General features: G+C 35.2%; 2 protein-coding genes across 4 annotated transcripts; one reads left to right on the plus strand and one right to left on the minus strand.

Annotated features, from left to right (window-relative positions):
- Positions 1-18415: 18415 nt before the first annotated feature.
- LOC119642570 lies at positions 18416-19244 on the plus strand. The gene is made up of 3 exons (XM_038041750.1): positions 18416-18534; positions 18631-18741; positions 18815-19244. The coding sequence occupies exons 1-3, from the start codon at positions 18465-18467 to the stop codon at positions 19144-19146; spliced, it is 513 nt and encodes a 170-aa protein (XP_037897678.1). The 5' UTR covers positions 18416-18464; the 3' UTR covers positions 19147-19244.
- A 404-nt stretch (positions 19245-19648) lies between these two features.
- LOC119642558 (protein cereblon homolog) lies at positions 19649-23766 on the minus strand. Of its 3 annotated transcripts, none has more exons than XM_038041731.1 (7): positions 23646-23766; positions 23022-23582; positions 21257-22964; positions 20788-21187; positions 20628-20730; positions 20469-20565; positions 19649-20401 (listed from the first exon to the last, which is right to left on the minus strand). In XM_038041731.1, the coding sequence occupies exons 1-7, from the start codon at positions 23677-23679 to the stop codon at positions 20155-20157; spliced, it is 3150 nt and encodes a 1049-aa protein (XP_037897659.1). In that variant the 5' UTR covers positions 23680-23766; the 3' UTR covers positions 19649-20154. The 3 variants fall into 3 exon arrangements, with proteins under 3 accessions (XP_037897659.1, XP_037897657.1, XP_037897658.1); XM_038041730.1 differs by having other exon boundaries at positions 19654-20401; positions 21257-23171; positions 23226-23582; positions 23646-23764; XM_038041729.1 differs by having other exon boundaries at positions 19652-20401; positions 21257-23582; positions 23646-23765.
- Between the last annotated feature and the right edge of the window lie 358 nt (positions 23767-24124).

A 24124-nucleotide genomic window follows, 5' to 3' on the forward strand; every position in this document is an offset into this window, starting at 1 on the left:
ATTGCATTAAATTGTTCCAAAAAATGCTTGAAAAATATTTTGTAAAGCTTCAAAGTAGCCCAAGTGTGTTTAACATGTGATTATAAACATTGGAAAAGGTGAAGCCTGCTACGGCCTGCAACTCCAACCGAATTGGTCCACATCAAATATTGCATTATTCATCGAACAATTTTTATGGGTGATTTGGACTTGTCAACAATGAACGACAGATGGCCGAGCAGGAAAATTTACAATTCCATACAATATCTAGAGTTTATTGATTCTTTTGGATCTATTTACACATACGGCAAGTTACGTTGTTGTCTTTACGCCTTACCCATCTATAGTTCGAATCACCTTCAATTCGTTATTGTTTACTTTTTTTATACTCACCAATGTAAGATGGGGATTTAATCATATTGTTTTTTTTTCCAAAATATATGTAACATCCAAAAGTACATAGATATTCTTGATCAGCGTGAAATTCTGAGTTGATCTAGCCATGTCTGTCCGTCTGTTTGCCTACGTCTTGGCACTCTCCTAATCAAAAAAATGAAAATATTGGCTTCAAATTTTGTAAGAAAATTGGAAGTTTCTGCACGCAGATTGATATTGAAAATGGGCCAAATTGGTCTGAGCAAAAGCGCACAATGGGGCGTAAACTGAACGCAACTCAGTTTTTTTTAACAAAAATTTTAGGATTTTTGTTCGCTACTCGCAAATTATTAAAGTTAGAACCCTGAAATTTTCCACATTTACTTTACGAAACAGTGTTCTGTTTAGGTCCGAAAATGGAACCAATCGACCATGCCCACACAAAGTTACAAGTAATCAAATATTGTTTTTTCCTCTTTTTTCAGATTTTGTGTTTATTTACCGTAAGACAAACAAGCCGGAATGTTTAAAACTATTTTATACACCCCTCAAATGAAGATTTATTATCTGCCTAAAAATGGGTTAATTTTAAAATGAATATGGTATATAACGCGATTAATTTTTTCTTAATAATACCAGCGTTATGGGTATCAAACAGAAGAACTTGGAGAGTAGAATGCGAAAAACATAGTGGTGGGCAACCGAGATTCGAACCCCGCCGAATATAACTTTCTTACTTTTTTTTCAACGCGAAAAGTGTTCGAATATTTATGCTATGTAAGCGAAATATACAAGCAGTGACGTAACTGCAACATAGTCCGTAAACGTATCTGAAGATCAATCCAACAAAGTAATTAATTTAAGATTACGAATAACATGTACGAAATGTAATCGACGCTATGTAATGTAATCGAAAAGCAAATACAGCGACACGGACAGAGCTGATTGTTTTGAAACTTTTGCCGATGGCATCGGTAAATCTACGAACAAGTGGCTCATATTCAAACTAAACCTTATGAGAATGGAAAGATGTCAGGTATTCTTGATATTGAGTGTTGCAAAAACAAAATGTTTTAATATATTTGTGTAGGAAGATAAAGTGGGCAACGCCTATTTCATGCTTTATAGAATTTTGTTTTGTATTCTCTATACTCGTGAGGATGTTTTATGTAGTGTGTTCAGTGCCAGCAAACTTGATAATGGGTAAAGCTATGAGCAATCTGCGGATGATATCTATAGTAACTCAGTCGAAATAAAGTCTTGATACTTTACCTGTGATTCACAGGGGGGTGAAGGTTAACCAGTCCTGCGTACAACTCTATTACTGTCTATGATCAGTAGTGTGTGTGGTTTACGGGATATCCGACATCCATCCTAAACAAATTTCACAAACGTCTTGTAATGATCCAAGTAAATGAGCATAACAAGATAAGTAAATACAAAAATAATAAATAACAAGTAAAAGCACTATACGGCTTACCATGAAATAGCCTACACTTCCCTGCAGATTTTCATGCAACGACTTTTCAAGATAATGGGAAGATTATATGGAAAGTGGTCGAAAAAGTAATTGGACTGGAACCATTTCCAAAAGCCTTATGCTTTGGATTGAATCATGTCAATGTACCAATTTTCATCAAACTATCTCGAATATTGGAATTTGTAGGTTGTATGCAAAAGCGGACAGACGGACAAACACGATTAAACCAAATCAGAAATCGATTCTAAATCGATTTGTATAATAAAAGGTGGATATAGCATACATCCGCACGCACTTAATATATGCTGCTAGCACGAGTAGTGTAGGGTTATAAAAGGGAATCATAAAAATTAACCGGTAAAATAATGGTAATCAAAAAGGAATATAAAAAATAAATAAATGCAAAATTAATAAGCAAAGGGAAATATAAAAAAAAAATTAACAAATATAAATAAAAATAAATACAAGAATAAAAAAAAAAATTAATTAGAAAAATTAATATTTCCTATAATTAGAAATTTAATCGATTAACAAATATTGAAAGCGTTAATAGCCGGTTCATAAGGTAGCAATTAAAATAATAGAATAAGTCGAAGTCAGTTTTCATCGATTTATAGTAACGACTGCAAAATTAATTGCGCACCTACTTAACGTTCTAGTGCGGATCGTAACATGTAATTAACAATCATCAACAACAATAGGGGGAAAAACCGTTGAAATTAGTAACTATATGCTCTGTTCACCTAAAAACTTTTGCACAGATTTGCATAGAAAAACTATTCGAGCGTACATTTAATATTCTACTGCTACTGTTGTATGTACCACGGTTATGATTACAAGCACGCACTTTGTCTTGACATTATTTACGTACTACGCATTACTTGCGTATATTGTTTCTTTTTTTTCTATTACGCCATATAGTTGCTTGTTTTACACTCTCTCTCCTATTAGTGTTTTTTATCGTATTAGTTGTGTCATGTTGTTTGTAATATCCACATAAGGTACTTCTATTAATGCTTGTTTCATTCGTCTGATTTGTACTCTACTCAGTATTACCTCCCTGTCAACACCAATTAAGATATATAGGTACTCTGCGATAGCATCGTATTCTTGGCATTTCGGTATAAGTGGAAATTTTGCAATGTAAGGCATCCTGCGAAAAGGTCCGCTTCTCAACGCGGCGGCCTAATTGATCATAGTATCGTAAACGGATGCGAGAAGAGAAAATTGCAAAATACCGCTTCGTCGCAACCAAGAACTTATTTAAATCATAAGTTGACTCAGTCCCTTCAAATTTTTTCTAATTTTGCTGACTTCACGACAGTATAAGTTCAGCTAAGATTCAAACCATCCAAGATTGAATATCAATTCGTAATTGTAACCTTCAAGTCCACATTTTAGACTTAAAATTTTGATGACGTATGTTAATAGAAAATTCGACTTAAACCGTTAATTATTTCTCGGTCCTTTGCTTAAGTGATTTTATGCGTCATTTAATTAAGCTGTTTCGACGCCTTGTTAAAAGGTATCGACAGGAAAATGTGTAGTTACATATTTTTTTGAAAAGTTCATGTGTTATAAACTCGTGGTATACGTATCAAACGAGCATTTACTGCTTGACAGATAGCTGTCGACTCAATGAAGAATAATTGTGGCAAACTTTGAGGTAAACATATGAACAGATTAGAGATTAATTAATATTTATTTATTTATTTATGATAAAACGAAAACAATTTCTCTCCCTTTGCAATTCTATCTCTTATAAACAACAAATGAAAATAAGTCGTTTTGTTTACAGCTTCAATTTCGTTTTAAGTTTGCTATATGAAACACTTTTTGATAGCATCCATCCGTGTTAAACTCGATTAAAGCGAAAAATTGCTTCAGTTTTTATGTGGAACTTTAAAGAAGAAGAATGGGCTTATTCATCACACAAACACAATTTTTTAACGAAATCTAGACCTTTCATTATGGTGTCGAGTTGATCTAATTAATCTGAACTAATTTTGATGACAATTGTGAAGAATGACTTAGAGTAAACGCCTAAGTAAATTGCTGTGCTTTGGTCGCTTAAATGTATTTCTTGATAGCAAAGGTGACCAGGCAAATGGAGGCAGATCGCGTCAAGCGTTACGTCCACTCTTTTACTCAGAGTTCTTATGCTCATCCCAACACTAATTTCTCTCTTTCCCTCGAAAACTTGCCCAGCCTCACTTCCCTTTATCATACTTTCAACGACCGCCTTAGGTTGCTGTCTCCGTATCAAACAAAAAAAAAAACACGTTCAAAACGAAGACAATCACCCACCCTATTTGAACGGTATCCGGTTACAGTTGCAAGACAAAATCATTTTTTCGCTTTGAGCGTAAGGAAAGGGCGCAGCCAACGTTTTAGCGAGTGACACGTCTTCTTTCAGCTTTTGATTGTTATTTTTCTGTAACGCTAAGAGAATAGAGAAGACGAAGAAGAAGAGAAAGAAGAAGGAGAATAGAAAAGTGGACGCTCTGATCGGCAATGGTTTGCGTGTTCTTTATCATAATGGTTCGCGGATATTGCTTAGCATAAAAGCATGGCGTTTTTAAACAAGTTGCATTACATTACAAAGATTACAAGGGATAATCGCTTCGTTACTAAGCGTTCCTAATGGTCCAAATATTTGGTATTACCATTCACTATATACTACTATATACGGGACTAATTGGAGGTGGAACTTCCGAAGTCGACGTTGTCGACTTGGAAAAATCTCACTTTGAAATTCGAAATTTTCATATAATGACATCTTGTCCCGATACATTGCAATTTTCAGCCTTCCACGACATGATTACTTCGGATAAGATTTGAAATGAAAAACCACTTGCACATTCTCTTTTTGGATGAACTAGCTGCAGACTCGATCCCTTTAGTGGTTACAAGCGCGACAAAATTCAAAAGAAAATCATCATTTAGTAAACTTTTCTTCAGGCCAATACAATATGAATACATTTCACACAACAATATTCGAGATATTGAAAATATTCGTAAAAATTTTTGAAATTCATTTATGAGTGAACGACTTTGCTCGCTTATTGCGTATAGGGTTAGACAATTATTCATCAGATTTCCACCATATTCCGGTCTATTGCGTACTGCTCTCGCTCACTCTCGCATCCGATGGCCTCATTTTTTCTCTCTGCACTATGATAATTTTATTTAACATAATCACCATAAAATATGCTAAGGAAATTTTAAAAATATTAACATCAATTTATATGCGAAAGCAATTTATAGCAAGTCGAGCTAAAGAGTCTTTTTACAATCACTTGACTTTGTAACTATGTAGCACAGAAGTACAACAACAACAATTCAATTAAATCATGTTGAATATAAAGAGGGGTTACTCACTTACTTACATACGTTCGGTATAAAGAAAAATACACACCATGCATGCGTAACCTTGCTGTACATCATAAATACTGCTTCTTGTAAAACATTCAATCTTTCTGTACGCAATTGAACTGTTTTATATGCAAATTAACTTATTTTGGTAAATATTTAAAAATGCATAAATATAGAGTAACGATGATTTAATGAGGTAAGCGGCGAGAATATCTATTAATGATGAAAAAATTTAAATGATTTTCTAATAAAATATTTGACGTAATAGAGAGAGAGAGAGAGGCTTAAGTTGCATATTTCCAATTAAAATTTCTTTATATACGAAGTTAAATAGAACATTAATTAGCTTTCTAGAGATGTCGTAGTTGTTGAGCAATCAAGTGGCGGAAATTAAAGTAATTAAAAAATATTTTAATAATTAAAATTTATTTTCCAAAAAATTTATATGTAGTAATATATTTTCCAAAATTTTTTGCTAAAGAAATATAAATTGATAAAAGCTTGCAAGGAGAGCGCAATAAATATCCTTATAGCGATTTTTGATTGCTCTTCACTTACAGCGAACGTTTGCCTATTTGAGGTTACGTTTGCTTATGTATAACGACATCTGTTCTAGGTCTTACTAACGTTTCAACTTGTTAAAATCGCTTAAACACGGAAGAGCACCTTCAATCATATTTACTAATAATGCAAATCACAGGGGTCAACAAGTTACGGGACTAGCAACATCGTTCATTGGTATTGCAAAATTCCACTTTGTCCCTTAAAAGTTATACGATCATTCCACCGCTTCTCCAACATTTCAATGACATTTATGAGCAACGATTTGTCGAAAGGCTTCAGTTTCCCTAACCAAATCATTATCTGATTCAGGTCTTTGAAGTTTCGCAAACAGATAATAGTAGTAAGAGCTTAGAGGAGGGTGTTATAGCGATTCGGATTTCAATTCATGCAATGTTGTCATTGCAACCATAGGCTTATGATAGGTTTGCAATAGTGAGAAAGCAAACAATTTCTCACTTTGTAGCAAGTTTCTCTTTCCTTCGTTTACTATTCATCCTTTTGCTTCTTCAACTGACAGTTTTTCTTTCTTCTGAAAATCAAGTTTTCCCCGCTGTTTACTTATAAAGGTAACAAAGGGATTGATCAGTAAGATTTGTCCACCTTTAGTTTGAAACGTTACGTGCACAAAATTCGTTCAAGCAAATTTGATTTTACGATGTTAACTATGTAGCTAATTACATCATTCTACGCCTTAATTACAAACAGCAGAACTTCTTGAGCTTCTTCAATTTATAAATTACCTCTCGGTATTCGTCAATTTCACGAAACATATTAAAAAATCTATTTACTTAACTGCATTATAAAAGGAAATTTCTCAACTCACCTGAAAAATTTTATTATGCATGAAACCCGTCTACAAGACGTCACCTATAATAAATTCTTTAAGATTAAATGCAAGACACGCATTCATTTAGGGCTAAAGCAAAACATGAATTTCGCATTCATTTAATTATGTGTTTAGCAAACATTTCGCTTTAGAGAGAAAATTAAACAATAATTTACATATATGTACAAACACATGGCGTTGCATTCGCATTGCACCGAAAGAAGAGAAAACATAGATGAAAATCAAAAAATGTTTAAATTTGTTTTAAAGAAATTGTCATCAATTCTTTTTATCTTTATCGCTTCCAAATCCTTTTGCAAATTTGTAGGCGATATCTTCACTTTCGCCAACGGGAGCATGCTTATCACAAATACTACAAACTTGCGCAAACAGACGGATGGGCAGACAAACTGGTGGACATGTTTAGGCGCATTCCAAATTAGAAACTGCTCAAGAATTTATATGCTTTATGGGGTTTTTGAAGCTTGCTTCTGCGCATTATAAAGGCATTGAAAAAACAATTCATTTTTATGCACAAACACTGCAGTGTAGCCCATAGAATATGAGTTCCATTTTTTGTACATTTATTTGCTAATGTTTATGAGTAATGAGCAAAAAACCAATTTTTAATTCCTTTTGAGAAACAGAGATGTTCTCACTTTATGTGGTACTGTGCGCGTGTCCTTCGACCGATTTGGTCCATTTTGAATACTAACCTGCGTGCAAGAACTATATTTCTGCGAAATTTGAAGTTGACAGCTTCTTTTTTGCGGCCAGGAAAGTGTGTACAGCAGACGGACAGACGGACACGCTTAAATTTAATGCTGATCAAGAATATATACAATTTGAGGGATATGGGATGCCTCCTTCTGCGCGTTGCAAACGTTTTAACAAAATGAACATACCCCCGTCCTTCGGTGACGGGTATAAAAAGAGATTGGTTGGCGACAACTACCAAGCGTCCGGTTTATTCTTAACAAAATAAGAGCAACAATTTATTACATACTTTAAGAGTTGTGCTCTCACATGTTAGTAAACATTTTTCATTCTTTTTTTTTACACAAATTTGGAAATTTCGGCAGATTGCTAGTGCAGACAAAGCGTTATTACTACTTCAATCAAAATTTGCTAATACGTTTTCACTTATTCAAAAATTTCAATTGCGTAACAAGCACAACAAGCATATAAATGTATTTAATTGACTAAAGATGGAATTGAAAAAAAATAATTTAATGTAATTAATTAAATGGGAAAAAAACAAAAATGTCTGTCCACAATTCGATTTCAATTCTAATATGTGCGGGTGTATGTGCCCATGCATGTGTGCTGTACATGCAGGTGTGTAAAGATATGCAAAAATGGTCATTATTAAAATAAATACAGTTCAGTGAGTTTGTTCTGTTATCATTTATATCCTACATACGTGTCGGGCTATGCTTAGGTAACATGCGTCTCGAAGTTTGTTAATTGCTCTTTTTATCCGTACATGTATCCACCAGCTCATGGATGATGGTATATTAATACTATCGAAGTTTTTGCACTCACAGCACAGCATCACATCGTAGATATAAAAGGAATGAATGGCAAGAAGATGCGACAAAAAAACGATGAGATAAACAGATGAACGGTTAAAGGAAAAATCGTATGGATGTCGGACGGAAGCCTAGGCGAAGGACTAAATGAGCGGACAGACAAACAGCCGCGCAGAATTGTAGACGAACTGATAAATGAATGATTATGCGCAAAATACTTACATAGGCAAGCAAGTGGACGGATAGACAAACGGGTGAAACCGTAAACGGACAAAGAGTTGCGGTACGATAAATAGAAAGGAGTGCAAGATCGCCGAATAAAGCGATAGATGCATTTTTTATCAAATCAGCCAGAATGAATTGAAAAATAGATAGACTTCCTCCCAACTTTTAAAATTTTGTTTTTTTTAAATTTTACTTATGTTCCTACTGTTTATAGACGTAATACTATTTTATAAGTATTTCCGCTGAGAACTCCTTGACCACCTCTAAATGAGATAAAATTAATTGAATCTAATTCGATTTTAATGGGCATTCAATATTCGTCTTAAAGCGCGTATCTTTCTCACTCATCGCACGTGGAACGGATACAATTCATATTAGGTTTGTTAAAAGAATACTTTATTGCGGTGCAAATGAATGATAAAAAATTTTGCACATGAATGATTTTTTATGCTTTCTTAAAGAATTTTTTTGCTCTATTTTTACTCTATTTTTTTTTTATTTTTTTTTTGATACTTCTTCAAAGGGTCTCATATTTGTGGTCATTTGACCATGTTTTTATATATCCATGGCGTTGTAAAAGTTCTTGCATGACTGTGAGCAAATATACATTAATAATTATTGTTTTCGTATATGTATGTGCGAGTTGGGTGTATGTGTGTGGGTGTTCATGTACGCGGCGACAAACAAATTCTAGTGTACATGCAAAATGCTAAGCTACAGCTATCTGTGTAGCATTGTGAAGGGATAATATTGCTGTCATGTAATTAAGTTGTCATTGTTTTGTAAACCAACCCTTTCCATCTCTCAGATTTCTTAATATGAAATTTTCATTTCATGACAACACCTGTTGACTTCTTCAAGCTTTTCAAGCAATGTTAACAAAACTAAAGGACGTTACGAATTCTCGAAGCTCGCGCTCATATATACTCATTATTTACTGGTTATTTGATAAAGATAAAATGCTTCAATTAGTTGAGCTTCATCGTAACTTCCCTTCTTCCATTCGTAATTCATTGCCAAAGTGACAAAGTTAATATGTCTTTCGTGTCAGTTCGCGTATATCAAAAATCAAGTCATGTCAAAACATTTTCAAACATTATTAAATTGTTGCTTAATTGATGGCACGGACAACCAAAACACATAGACAGGTTTTCAGGCATTTTCACTAGTTTCACATGGGCGAGACGATTTAATTAACCAGATTTTTGTGCGAAAATGTGTTCTCTGTACGCGTGTATGAGACAACATATCTTTGTCTAACGTTTTGTTATTTAGACGAATACTTTTCCATTGTTCAGCGAGATGGACATAGGGGTTTCTATTAATTTTATAAACGAAAATTGCGACGTGTACACAAACATCTCCCCGTTCGTTATAAAACTAGAAGGAGAATAATGAATTAAGAATGATGAATTAAGAAGTGAAATAATTTTTGAGAACAGGGCACTCAGGTCTATCAATGCAGAAAGAAAGAAATTTCATGCAATGTAGTCACTTGACGAAAAGGGTAAGCAAAGCCCATTTCGCTACGATTTCCTTTTCTTTTCTTACTTATGCAGGCAATATACTGCTTTTTAAAATAATCACGCAAGACAACTCATATTTCATGAGTCGTATGGAACAGATGGCGTTGTCCTGCTGAAAATAAACATCATTAGTAGAAAATGTCAGCCAAAATAAAGCTTCGATAAAGCGTCCGTTGCCATCGAAACAGCAACATTTTTCAATCGCATCAAACTCTCATTCACTTTGTCCAGAAGGCCGAAAGTAGCTGATACCCATTCTCTCTTGCTGGCATTCCAAAGATACTAGCATTCCTTAATTGGTGAGTTTGTCCTATCCGAAAGCGGGCCATGTACAGGTCCGTATTTAAACTGTGTCCCAGCACAATCAAATTTTCAATGGTCGGCACATAGTTTGAACCTTCATAGGTAAATTTCCAGAATTACAAACGGTAGTGATGATTAGAAATCAGTTCTTTAAGTTTGTCATGATAAAAATACCCCAAAATCATCGTTCCGTTGATAAAAACCGGAAGTGCACATCAGATATCGCAATATCTGAATATAAATCTGATATGAATGCCTAGCACGAATTTCTGAATCGAAACATATTGATGCAAAAATTAATAATAGCTTTCCTTGTTTCAAATTGGTTTAGTTAGTTACCTGAAAACTTCGATTTGAATTTTGCGAATGTCATTGATCGATTATCATTTGAGTATGATAGTAGTGCATCGAATTCCGGGGTCGGTTAATCAGGAAACCAACCCTCGAAAGTTGAAATTCGCAGTTTGAATCACATCTTAGTGGATGTAAGTCTTGCTCGAAAGCTGATGGGTTGTGCGTTCGCGGCTGGTTTGAACCAAAATCTACGGAACATGATCAACTGTTGTCCTTTTTTGCTTAGTAATCTTTCCAAATTTTTTCAACTTAGAACATCACATTCGCCGTCATTCGATCTGTAAATCATTAGTAGTATGCTATAACCATTACTTGAATGCATAAATAAGCACTCCATTATAAATCGCCGCGTTACGAGATTCTCATCTTAAAATCAGTTGGAAAATAAACAAAATCCCAGAACAAATTATTATTGAAATATGGTGAAAATAAAATGAATTAATAAACTTGTAATAACACGCAAGATGTGTACATATATACATACATATCTTAAATATATCATATCCATATGTATACATATGTATACATATTCGTCTACAAGTTAAGCGTCAACTTTATTAAGGTTTAAATAAAGAGCTTACCATTCACATTGAAACTTTTTTACTTAGCACAGCATTCTTTGCTGATTTGCCGACTCAAAGAAAAAAAAGAAGAGTATAATCATAATTGGAAAACAACAAAGCAAACAACAAACTTAGCAATGCAGGTGATAGACTCGTAAATCCAAAACTTTTATATCATAAAGCTTAACGAGATCTGACATAGGTAAATCCTTCAGTCTGTCTCTTATTTCTTATTGAAATTCTAGGAACTTTTCCTGGCAATTGAACTTAAAAAAGTCAGAACGTTATAAACGACAGCGGCCGAATCTCGCATGCCCACTAATATGTATTTCGCATTCTACTTCCCAAGTTCTTTTATTTGATACCCATATCGCTAGTATTAGTAAGGAAAAATTAATTGGTTTGTCTATAATATTTATTTTAATATTAACCCATTTTTAGGCAGACAATAAATCTTCGTTTGAGGAATGTACAAAATAAACGTTCGGTCTTGTTTATCTTATAGTAAATAAACACAAAATCTCAAAAAAGAGGAAAAAACAATATTTAAACACTCGTAACTTTGGGCGGGCATGGACGATTGGTTCCGTTTCAGACGGTAGATTCTTTCATAAAGTAAATGTTGAAAATTTTAGAATTCTAACTTTAATAATTTCCGAATAACAAGCAAAAATCAAAAAATTCAGTTCAGTTCATTTGACCAATTTGGCCCATTTTCAATACCAACCTGCGTGTAGAAACTTGCAATGTTTCTACCGAATGTGGAGTCGATATCTTCATTTTGCCCACAAAGAGAATGCCAAAACGTAGAAACACAGACGGACGGACATGGCTAAATCTAGTCAGAATTTCATGCTGATCAAGAATATATTTACTTTATAGAGTGTGAAGCTTCTTTTTGGTGTTTTACATATACTTTGGAAATACTGTGGTAGGTATAAAAAATGAAAACTGAAGAAGACCATTAGTATAAGCTGAAATTTTGCATTGAAATATTTACCAGGCTCATCTGCGCGCTCATAAAGAGCAAGTTATTCTGCTCACTTGACGTGATGGATATTCCAAAATTTGTTCTCAACTTCATAGATCGTTTCCGATATCAATATAATAAAGAATAAAGTAAAATTTCACGCACACACACACACACCCACACACACACACAAACATGGTGAACTCCAGCAAAACGTAACAAAGTTGCTGGTACATGCATGCGACGTCGCCATGCCTCGATGAAAAAATACAGGGAGAAGAGTATCTCCATACTATTGGTGGACCGAAGAGATGGCGTCCCTAAGAGCAAACTGCTTAAAATCCAGAAGAAAAGTGCAGTGCTCGAGACGAAGGGCAAACTTTAATGAACTGCTCACACTCTACAGAGACTTGCGTAGTGACTTAAAGACAGCCATAAGGACTAGCATAAGAAGAAGCTTTGAAGAAATATGCCAGGATGCTGATATTAACCCGTGGGGAAGGGCATACAAAGTCGCCCTAAAGAAGTTCAGAGGACAGAATACGCCGCAAATCACGTGTCCGCTAGCGCTCCGGCGAATAGTAGCAACACCTTTCCCGCAGAGGCCGCCGTATGTGTTGGTAAACCTCCACGGCAGACAAGAGGAAGTAATACCAACAATTGCTGCCGACGCGCTTTTAAGCGCTTGCAAAAGGATTGGGGACAAAAAAACCCCTGGCCCAGACGGAGTCCCAAACAAGGCCTTAAATGCAGCGTTACGAAGGACGCCAGACGTGTTCATAACGATGGTGCAAAGGTTTCTGGAAGAAAGGACATTCTCGGACGTATGTAAGGTCCAACGACTGGTCCTTATTCCGAAGGCCAATAAGCCACTGAGCGAGCCATCGTCATACCGACCCATCTGCCTTTTGGACACAATGGGCAAGATATTGGAAAGAGTCGTATATGAACGCTTGCTAGTTGTGGTTGAAGAAAGACGTGCTCTCTCGGATAACCAGTACGGATTTAGTCGTGGCGCTTACCTCAGACGCTATAGCTGGAAACGGATGGAGAGGCGGTGATAAAAAGTACTGCGCCGTCGTTAAGCTAGATGTAAAAAACGCCTTCAACTCGTCGGATTGGGGGATTAATCGCAAAACGCTCGTAAAAATGCGGGTTCCAAAGTATATACTTGGGATAGTAACAAGCTACCTTTCTAACCGCACGTTAGTGTACGATAGCGATGATGGGAAACAATCGCATAAAATAACGACGGGTGTCCACAGGGGTCAGTGCTTGGTCCTCTCCTGTGGAACATAATGTACAACGGCGTCTTTGAACTTAACCTTCCTGCCAGGGTAACGATCGTCGGCTTTACCGATGATATAGCAATCGTAGTGGTTGCAAAATACGTCGCGCAGGTAGAAGCGAGGGCTAACGAGGCTATAGTCAAAGTGAAGTCGTGGCTAGAAGAGATGGGGCTGGAGCTGGCAGAGCGTAAAACGGAAGCGGTCCTAATAAGCAACAGGAAGCAAGTGGAAACATGGTGCATACGAGTCGGGCAGCACACGGTGCGGTCATCTCCTGCCCTGAAATACCTTGGAGTTATGCTTGACCATCGACTCAATTTTAGTTTTTAGTACGTATGCGCCATGGATGGCGAATGCTGCTATTAAGATCCAGCAGTATTTTTTGAAGATTTTCCACCTCCAGCTCGCAGAGCAAAAAAAAAAAACACACACACACACTAGTCTAAATAGGCATAGATAGAAAGTTGTAAGTTTTTATGTAAATTAAAATTTGCAACGCATTACTTTTGTCGATGAGGCGTAATATTATCACGGGCAAACGGACGGATTAGTTCAAAACTTTTCTATTAAACGCAGTAGCATTTGTCTTTATAGCTGATTTTGAATTTAAGAGTGAAAAAATAATCAAAATATCAGTATATACATATATTTGATAGTCTGAAATATATTGAACCTTAGAGTGCAAATAATATTAATCTGTTCCAGATGTAAATGATAATATAAACAAGGTAAACATTTCCAATAGTCAGAAGACAACTTCAAAGACCTATAAAATATATGTAACTTCTTCATCAAAGGTTCAATCTAGACATTTCAGTCTCTCCTTCTATACGTCTACTCGTATACTGGCTGCGGTAATCACTCTCCTGGTTTCACAAAATTAAGGTTTCCGTTTCAGATTTGGGAAAAAGATTAGAAGATGTTGCAATTGCGACTGAAAATTTATCAAATTGCTCAAAGGACACGTCTACAGCGCAAGGTGAGCTGAGACCATCCTGAAGCTAACAAATTGGATCTGTGCTCATTTCCCATAAACTATCGCAGACACAACGATAAAAACGTCCACCTGCTTAATACAAGTAATCCTGCAGTACCTACATAAAGGTGGAAAAGATCGTCCTCCATCCTTTCATTTTTTTCGCCTTTTTCCGAGTTTTCCGACCAGACGATATATTAAGGCTAATCACGAGCGAATATATTAGGTCGAGTGATAAGTAACTTCCATTTTTTTATCAAATTAAAAGATTATCGTCAAAATCGGAAGGACGTTCCGTCTTTTAAGGTCATATCTCTAGAATGGAATTTTACCCTATATGCTGTATATTTTTCAGCTGTCGCTTTAGCGCTATTGCCTGGTTTAATCAAAACCAAGAACACTACATTCAATATGCACTTTTTGAGTCTGCATTTCAGAAGTTAAGAATAACAGTTGAATGTACTATGCACCACATAAAACGATTGACAGAAGACTAACTAAATCCCCATGTATATAATGAAAACAAAAACTTCTTTGTTTCGGTGACTTATAGTAGGTAAATGTGAACAGACGATTTTACCTAGTTGCATCGGGGGTTATTTATGGGTCGACCTACTAATTTTCTTACATTTTTAGTTTTCATTTTAGTTTTATTTGTTTGTTTTCCTTTATTATTTAGAAATCTATTAGTTAACAAGTATGAAAAGGCGTTAGTTGCTAGCTCATCAGCCTTGGGTCTTATTTTCGACTCATACCATCATAATCATTAGGATTAATTAAACAGGTGTCTGTAGGCTGGCGAAAGATATAATTACTTCTATCTTTTTTCACACATCATCTATTGCGAGAGTCGCAAATTCTCTTAATAACCGTATTTGAAATTTTCTTTTTTGTAAAGTCTCTCACAACTTTTCCCTAAATGTAGGCATGGTTACAAACGAATCTTATTCCCATTTGAAATTGTATGTAAACAAAGCATAAAAGTATAAATACCAAACGTCAGACTTCTGTCTTAAGTTCAATGCGAGATTGACGGATGGACAGCCGAATAACTGAAGAATTGAATTGACTAAGAATTTTACAGCGATCATAAACATTTGTACGCCTTAGGTGAAATGTGACGAGGAGTAGTAGTATATGTTAGCTTGACCTTATAAATACACTGATATTATATTGCACTTTTCATTTACTTTTAATTCTATTTAACAGATTTTTGCTACTTTAATCTTTACTAGTATTTCGTATATAAACTTAAATGCGTGGATGGGCAAATCCTCATAATGTGTTTTAAATCTCTTGTCTCTTACAAGCATTCGTACATAATCATATGTACTTGCATGCTATTTCGCAATTCCCAAAACATTTACATTTTTAATGCATTTTAAAAGCTTGCGTGGCTTTAACAGAATTATGGATATTTAAAGTAAAGTGTGTATAGAAAATGGATGGATCCTTGTTTTTAGTTTATATCTACATTAAAGTATATATATGCATTTTTATATATATGTAGTTATATATATACATATATATAAACTTTATATATGTATATGTACATATACATATATACGTATATATATATATATACGTACACATATATGTACTAATTGAACTATTTGGATTATGTAAGAATCTTTACCAAGAGATTAATTGAACTATACACTACCGGAGCAGTGGGATTTGCAGGTATTTTATGGTGATAAAACTTAACTTTCACAGTTCACTCTCTCTTCCCTCTCGCTCTTTCCCCTCTATCCCTCTCTCGCTCACAGCACTTTGTTTACTTCTCGGCAAACTCCAGCTTGATATGATAGACTACGTCATTTCGAACGTTGAAATGCTATTTAAGGAATATCCAAGTTTTCTTTTCACGGATATGAAGAATCGACGATTGCTGTCTCACGCTGAAATATCATAAGTCTGAAAGTAATAAACATCAGCTCATCATCTTTACAATGCTCTCCGAACTTTTCAAAAGTAAAACGTTACATAGAGACGTTGCCACTGACAACAACTTAGACCATTACATAAGGAAGGACTAAAGTAAATTGTGAAATCCTAGCTGCCATTTCTATCGCACCTTATTACCTCCGATTGACGTTTTCCAATTAACTTATCTGAAATAACTTATGAGACCCTTTCATTACGACTTAAGATAATACTAAAGAATGAGTCTATCCATAGATAGCCTCAATTGAGGAATGGTTCCTGCCTTAGAGAACTCATATGCTGTACCAGAACAATAGCCCAAAGAAATAGCGGCTGATAGATAACTCTTCGAATAAAAGTATGTAAATATAGCTATCCCATCCTTTTTTAGTCCACAGACGTTCAATTTTATTGTGGTGTCGCAGATCGACTTTTTGACATTGAGTGAAAAACACCAAATTAAAACAATTCTTGCAGCATATACAATACATGATGAAAAGTATCAGGAACTGAAACTTTTTTTAAAAACGCAAGTGATATAGTCGCGGAAGTTCGATCATTAAATATTTTATATCATTTCTCCTAATGAAATTCTTCAACTCAGAAATATTATTAATGAGCGATTTTTCTCGAGAAATTTTGAAAATTTCAAATTTTTCAAAACGAAGCATTGTAAGTAGAGTGGTCGTGAATATGCAACGACCCAATCCGTTTTTAATAGGATCCGTTCTTGGAGTCAAAATTTCTTAAAAAATATATCAAACATTGCGACCGACTGGCAGCTGGAACGCAAATTTACGTGGACAGATAATCTGACAAACAGTTAAATCTAAACAAAAAATTATAGAGTAATCCTCTTCGTTCCCTTTTCAACAAAATTTTATGCTAGAGCTTGCCTCTACGCTCTAACGTGTTGCTATATAACAGAAGGAATGATAAGAAAATTTTAAAAAAGGCCTCCATCACACACTTTCAACTTCTCGACTGAGGCACTGAATCCATTTGCATCTCTTTCAGAGTCACATCATCGCAAGTGTTATCTCGATGAAACTATGTTAACGTATTTTTGTTTGGAAATGCTTTTAGATGACCGGGCGGTTTAGAGGATTCAAAGCATCTACTAAATCAATAAAAAAAGTTGATTTGCGAAAAATCAACACCGCCTTTAAGCCTTCTCTAGATGCTAGCTACATCTGTACAAAAGTAATAATATGCCCTACATCGAAAATGCGTTAACATATGAATCGTAAATAAATTTATTATTTAGATAAAAAAAATATTGCGTAAAACCCGCCGGCATTCCAGCTTATGATTAAATTTTCTTACGATTATTTTGGTAGATATTTGAATCTAATCGTGTTTTCTTTTTTTTCGAATTTATCTTATCAAACAAATTTTAATACGAATTTCAGGCACCCAGGTGTTATTATGTTAAGCATTACAGACGGGCTTTCGTTTATTTATTTTTTCTTTTTATATTCACCCGGAAACTTCAGAGACCCTATAAATAGTATACACTCTCGAACAGCGTGAAACCCTGGATTGATTAAGCCATGTTTATCCGTCTTTATGCCTGTGCATTTGGCAATCTCCTGGTTGCAAAAAAGAGGACATCGACTACAAAGTTGGTAGTTTGCATTGAACGCAATTCTGTTTTCTTAACAAAAATTTGTGGGCTTTTGCTAACTACTCAGAACTTCTAAATGCTAGAAGGCTGAACTCTACTCTTTACGTGCAAAAATGGAAAAGATCGACCATGGCAACACAAAGTTACAAGTGATTAAAATTTTCTTTTTTTTTCACTTTTTTGAGGTTTTGTTGTTAATATACATCCCTCAAATAAAGTTATATCATCCGCCTAAGAATGGGTTAACTCTAAAATGGCAAACACCGCGACCTGGATTGGGTTTTTCTTAATATGGGTACCAAATGAAAACACTTGGAAGCAAAGTAGAATGCAAAAAGCGTAGCAAAAGCGAGATTCGGTACCCGCTGAATATAACTTTTTTACTTGTTTTTTTTTTAATAAGTTAATCAAAATATATTCAAGAGGAATGTTTGAATTTTTTTCTATAAACCTCGTTTACTTGTTATACTTATCAGGCTTAAGATTCCTGTTCCCGATAATCAGTATAAATAATTCATATTGTAATTGACTTATGAAGAGTGAAGAATAACTGAAGAAGTTCGGAAGGAAGGAAATGTTCAAATATTTCGTTGCGTTTTTAGCAATATTGTCGTATTGCGTTACTGCTACAATTGTAAGGCAATGTAAGTTTAAACTGAAGAATGAAAGAGTTTAAAAAGGAAAAACGATAGTTTTCATATTATACACACACGAACACACACACACACATATCGTTTTAGGTCAAAACGGTGGCCCTTTGCCATTAAATGTTAATATTGAAGGTTGTAGTGAACCTCCTTGTGATGTAATCAAAAATGAAACGGCTATCATGCGTATACATTTCGTGGGAAGTAAGTTTGCGTGTAAAACATCCTCATATAAAAACATAAATTTTTCCATGTAACTTAAGCAATATATTTGCAGCAAAAAATAATATACGTTCTATAGCAGCTCAAGTGAAGGCAAAAGTGTTCGGCCTTACTGTACCGTATCCATTGCCACAACATGTTGCCGATGTTTGTTCCAATTTAATGTATGAAGCCATGTGTCCAATCTATAAAACGGAAGACGTCGTCTATCAATTTAATTTTTTTGTCGAAACTATTTTTCCGGAAATTCCGGTAACCGTTGAGATATCGTTGACGGATAACAGTCGAGAACTGATCGCTTGTTTCAGTTGTGATATCAAAGTGAAGAGCAAAAGAACGCGAACGGCGGAGAATCAACTGGAACCAAGTGAATTGTTAATAGATTAGGAGGAGAAGCGTCTTTGCGAAAATACAGTTTACCCCTAAATTGCATTTGAACCTATGAATTTTTTTTCAAATTATTAGAATAACTGTAATTATGAAAGTTTGGAACGGTAACGAAAAAATCCCATTTACCCCAAAAGAAAGGATTTATCTGAAACATTCTACCAATAAAACGAATTTCGATCTATAATCAGAGATCATGGAAATGTTGTTCGTGTTCGGCTCTCACACCTGCTTAGATAAATTTTTTTTTTTTTTTTTTAATTATCTTTATCAGGTTTCCGGAGAAGAAGCAATACGTCCTCTGTATTGACTTGAAATAAAAGGCGTTCCAAATGATTTTCGTTAGTCTTTTATTAAACAGAGACTTTGAAACATTATATATATATATATATATATATATATATTTGTTTTTTTTTAGATAGAAATTATAATATAATTGTTTCATTGCAATTGCATTTACGTATACATAAACTTATTTAAAAAAGATTTATGTACAAGCGCGCTACGATTTTCGTGGCTTGTGCCCACAACGCTCCTTTTCAAATTTATATGATTTCATCTTAATTTCCAGGGGATAAAAATGAATTCAATTCAAAATACCATTTTGTATAATAAGGTGGAGAAACATGAACTCTTATAAAAACGTTTATGTTAATATCCTTGAATGCAGAAATATGAAATTAATTTTAAATAATAAAAGTTTTCAAGACCTGTTGTTGATTAACTTGACATAAATCAATTTAGCCAATCCGTCCCTTTTGCCCCCTAACCGAAAGAGATTATGCGTTTTCGGGGTGAAGCACATGTGAAACATGATTTTCATTTTCACATTGAAAATAATATAAAGAAATTAAAAAGAAACAAAAAAAAAATGTAGTCCATGCTCTTGTTGAATCTATATTACAATATGGTTACTGTAGCTGAGTGGTTGACGAGAAGTATTTAACAGCCTCTACAACAGCAAGACCAACACTTACAGAAAAAATGTTTCACTGTGCGCCACCATATTCATTCAGTATCTCCACCACCGGCGCTTGCATCTCTGTCATTGTCGCCACCAATCATGGGCATCGTATTCAAACGCATAATAGAACGTATGCGGGATTCATTGCGTCCAGATTGAGTGGGTCTAACTCGTACGCTAGAGCTAGAAATACCAAAGAATTGCTTTGGGACAAGATTCGGTTCAACAGCCTTGAATTCCCAGCCAAGATGATGCTTACAAACCTTACACACAATACTATGCCATTGATAGCTATATCGGCGTATTGAGAAAATTAAATAAAAAAAATGGAATGACGCAAAGTTCTTTTTGAACTTACCCGGGGAACCAACTAAATTCAGCCGAGGGTGCCCCACTGTAAAGTATGGCTTGATTGTTAACTTGATAAAGGGTATTAGTTTCATGTACGTAACCAGCTGCCATCAAAATGAAAAAATTGCCTTTAATTTACACACACATTATTTCTTACCCTGCTTACCAGAATTACAATATTGCGTTTGTACACCGTGTTTGGACATAGCAAACAATTCACGACAATTTGCGATGTGACTACTACAATAACGGCAGCTGAATATATATTCCTATAACAACGAAATGAATTTTCATAATTTTCTCATAAAATGTCACGTGTTCTTCACCTCTTTAAAGGTATTGGCAATCATTCGAAGTCTTGTATTGACCGAATTTGTCAGGAAAATCGAATGCATTAGATTCTCTGATAGATGAAGATTACGCACCAGCCAGTACGATAATTGAGTAGGATCGGTTGGCATGGTATGTATTTTATGTGCTGCCAATTGAGTTCGGGCCTTTTCAATTATTGATGCGATACTGTACTGATCATATATATGCGCTGGCCAAGGAGCACTAGCTATCTGATAACGTTTATATAATGATTTCATAGAAGCATTGTCGCGAAAACGGCTCATAGATCCCATGTTAATGCATTTCAATGGTTCAGGCAAGTAAATATCAGGCAATATTTTGACATTGCCATAACATTTCATCATCGGATGATCATTTATGTACTCCAAAGGCCTGGAATGGAAAAAGAAAATTGTAATAAAAAAATCTCCAAACCAAAAGCAGAAATTCCATAATATGTACCCAAAAAGATCGTCTGTTTTAATCGCAAATCTTTGCAATGCTCTAGATTTGATTAGAGTGTTGCCGCGTTCGTCGGTGCCTTTTTCGTAGATTTGGCAGGTTACGCCATAAAGATTTTCAGCTCTAAGTTCTAAGACAGGAAAGCATACACCAAAGAGGAAACCGTTTTGGGTGTCTATATCGCCATCAATAATTGAACCAGAGATCATAAAGGGCAGAATTTCGCCTGGGAATAAAATATGTTGGTGCATGAACAGAGTCATATTGTAATGCTGATCCACTTCAAGATAATTAACCCCAGATACTCGATTCATATTGGAACCCATGTACGAATGTTCGGCTGGCAAATTCGTATCAAATCTAACAGCATTTTCCGGGATCTCCTCCTGTCGATGTTGTGATGACATTGCAGCAGAGGCTGTTAGTTGCTCGATGTCATTTAAATGATCTAAGTCTAATCCTAAATTTTGGACGATACGCTCCAGAGCGGCGTTATTTGGACCATCATTTAATTCCTCTGCTCCAGCCTCACCTTCTGGGTTCTCAACATCTGGAGATGCCAATCCTAAACGAATCAAACGACGTTGCCGACTACTAAGTATAAAAAGAACTCGTCTGAATCTTTGCATGAAACTATCGCGCCGCACTAGCTCGGAAGGTCCATTCGAGGACGGCTGAATTGACGCTGCCGCATAAGCGATGCTGCGTCTAGTTTGATCTATTAGCTGTCTAAATGTGGCATCGTAATTAATTGGTCGTGCTGAAACTGAAACATCAGCATTTATTGACCAACCATCTTCATCATGGCTGCTTTCGTCTTCTATGTTTTCGTCATCATTATCCTCACTACTTGTTATGTTCGGAAAAGCAAATGAGGATTCGGCTTCATCCCCTACCGCCATTTCTTCCTCTTCCCTGTCTTCTTCACTAATCGCAGCCGCACCATCATTCGCTTCATGGATTGTTGACTCTTCTTCGTTTTGGTTACGAACGTTTACATTTATATTTTGGTACATTTCTTCATCGCGATATCTATCTATATCTGGGTCAATTTCTGAAGATGGTGGACGTTCACGAGGGACAACTTGTCCAACCAGTGAAGATAGCACAGTGTCCGTATCCGAATCCGTACCGTCGAACATTCTCGATAAGTCAAAACTTTCTTCGGCCAAAAGTCGGCCTACATCAAAGCTTTCATTGTCTGATTCAACCATAGAAACATCATCACCATTATCTAATTCATAAGTATTGTTACTGTCACGGTTAAGTATTTCATTTATTGCGGAAGGGGATAAACGTCTAACTAGAACAACAGGCAAACTGGTATTCATTCTAGTTTCCAAATTATTGCTTTCATCCATTGCCGCAGAGACAATGTCATTCAAGACATGATTTGCAATACCCTCAGACGAATTACGATTTTCTCCGCCGGAGAGATTGCTATCAGTTGATGGTTCTGATGAACTCTCCTGATTTTGTTCAACGTTATCTAAATCTGTCGTAGATGATCGCCTTTCGAGAGTAAAGGGACTTCTACCGTTATTCCGTTCGTGCGTGACTAATGAGTCCGGGTTTCCATTAACAGAATTATCGGTTATTCCAGCTTCTTCGGCTATTAAATCTTGATTTAATTCAGATGATAACCGTCTTATCTCGGTCGAGCAATTTGGTATTATGCTAGCTTGGGGCGATGTTTCTAGAACAGCTTCTACAAAAGGTATGTCTTCTTCTTGGGACATATTAGAAACAATATTTCCTTCCATACTTGCTTCATCCTTGGAAGCAGCATCACCGTTATTCAAAGCATTATCGTCACATGTAAGTAGTTCATTCAGTGCGGAAGAAGATAAGCGGTTCACAAGGACCACGGGCAGATTTGGATTAGCTACTGTTTTTAAAACGATATTTTCTTCACCTAATGGCGACAGGTTAGCATCTATATTGCCATTTGCAACGTACTCAGATTTACCTTCAACTGGTATTTCAGAACAAACTCCACAACACTGATCGGTCGTTTCATTCATAGTCGTTGAAGACAAAACATTTGCTTCCAAATTCATAACTAGGGACATCTGCTTGTCGTTAATATTATCACTTTCGTTTATTGCTTTTTTTGCTTTCCCATTATTACGTCGGACTGTCGTCTCATCTTCTTGCTCAATAGCCGAAACCATTTCCCCCAAAGCCTGATCAATATTCACACCAATTTTTGTTCCACAACTTCGGATTTGTTTCCCATTACTTTTTCCGGAGTTTTGAATTTTTGTCACAAGAACACTTGAAGACGCAATATTATTGTCGACTTCAGTTTTTTGACTATTCAATTCTGTAAAAGTTTAAATTTTATTGGCATATATTTTAATATTAATTAATATTTTAGATTGATTACCATGATTTACATCCTCATCCTGTTCAGCACTCATACTTTGATCTCACAACGACACTATTCTTTACACATTAAAATTTTTGAATATATATCTATTTTCTTTTCTTATACAAATTTTACAATATTTTTTTTTTCTAAAATTATGTGGAAGGAATATATTCTTTTCCTTTTTGTTTTTACATTCGATGATGTTACCAGTTAAAAATTCCAATTTGTCGGTGGAGTGTTGAATTCTCAAATCAAAATAAATTATTAGAATCCTTATTCTGTGTACGTCAAAAGACGGCAACTCTAAATTTGCAAACAGCTGATAAGGATAGAAAAGTAGCGATAACATTGGCTATATTGTGTCTACTTTTGTGTCTACTTTTGATTTGTAAACAATTTCATATGTTTTCTTTTGAATTGGCGATTTTGAAGTATGTGATGCAAAAGATATAAGAGATAAGAAGTTTTTGTAAATTATATTACAATTTGTGGCG

This window comes from Glossina fuscipes, unplaced genomic scaffold, assembly GCF_014805625.2.
Source record: "Glossina fuscipes isolate IAEA_lab_2018 unplaced genomic scaffold, Yale_Gfus_2 226, whole genome shotgun sequence".
Taxonomy (NCBI): domain Eukaryota; kingdom Metazoa; phylum Arthropoda; class Insecta; order Diptera; family Glossinidae; genus Glossina; species Glossina fuscipes.

Excerpts from the sequence above, each read along its gene's own strand:
- LOC119642558 (XM_038041729.1), bottom strand. The coding sequence starts at position 23,679 with ATGAGTGCTGAACAGGATGAGGATGTAAATCATG. Across the intron at positions 20,731-20,787 it reads TTGCCAATACCTTTAAAGAG|GAATATATATTCAGCTGCCG; the intron begins GTGAAGAACACG and ends TCGTTGTTATAG. Across the intron at positions 20,402-20,468 it reads GAATTTAGTTGGTTCCCCGG|CTATCAATGGCATAGTATTG; the intron begins GTAAGTTCAAAA and ends ACGCCGATATAG.
- LOC119642570 (XM_038041750.1), top strand. The coding sequence starts at position 18,465 with ATGTTCAAATATTTCGTTGCGTTTTTAGCAATATTGTCGTATTGCGTT. Across the intron at positions 18,535-18,630 it reads TGCTACAATTGTAAGGCAAT|GTCAAAACGGTGGCCCTTTG; the intron begins GTAAGTTTAAAC and ends ATATCGTTTTAG. Across the intron at positions 18,742-18,814 it reads GCGTATACATTTCGTGGGAA|CAAAAAATAATATACGTTCT; the intron begins GTAAGTTTGCGT and ends ATATATTTGCAG.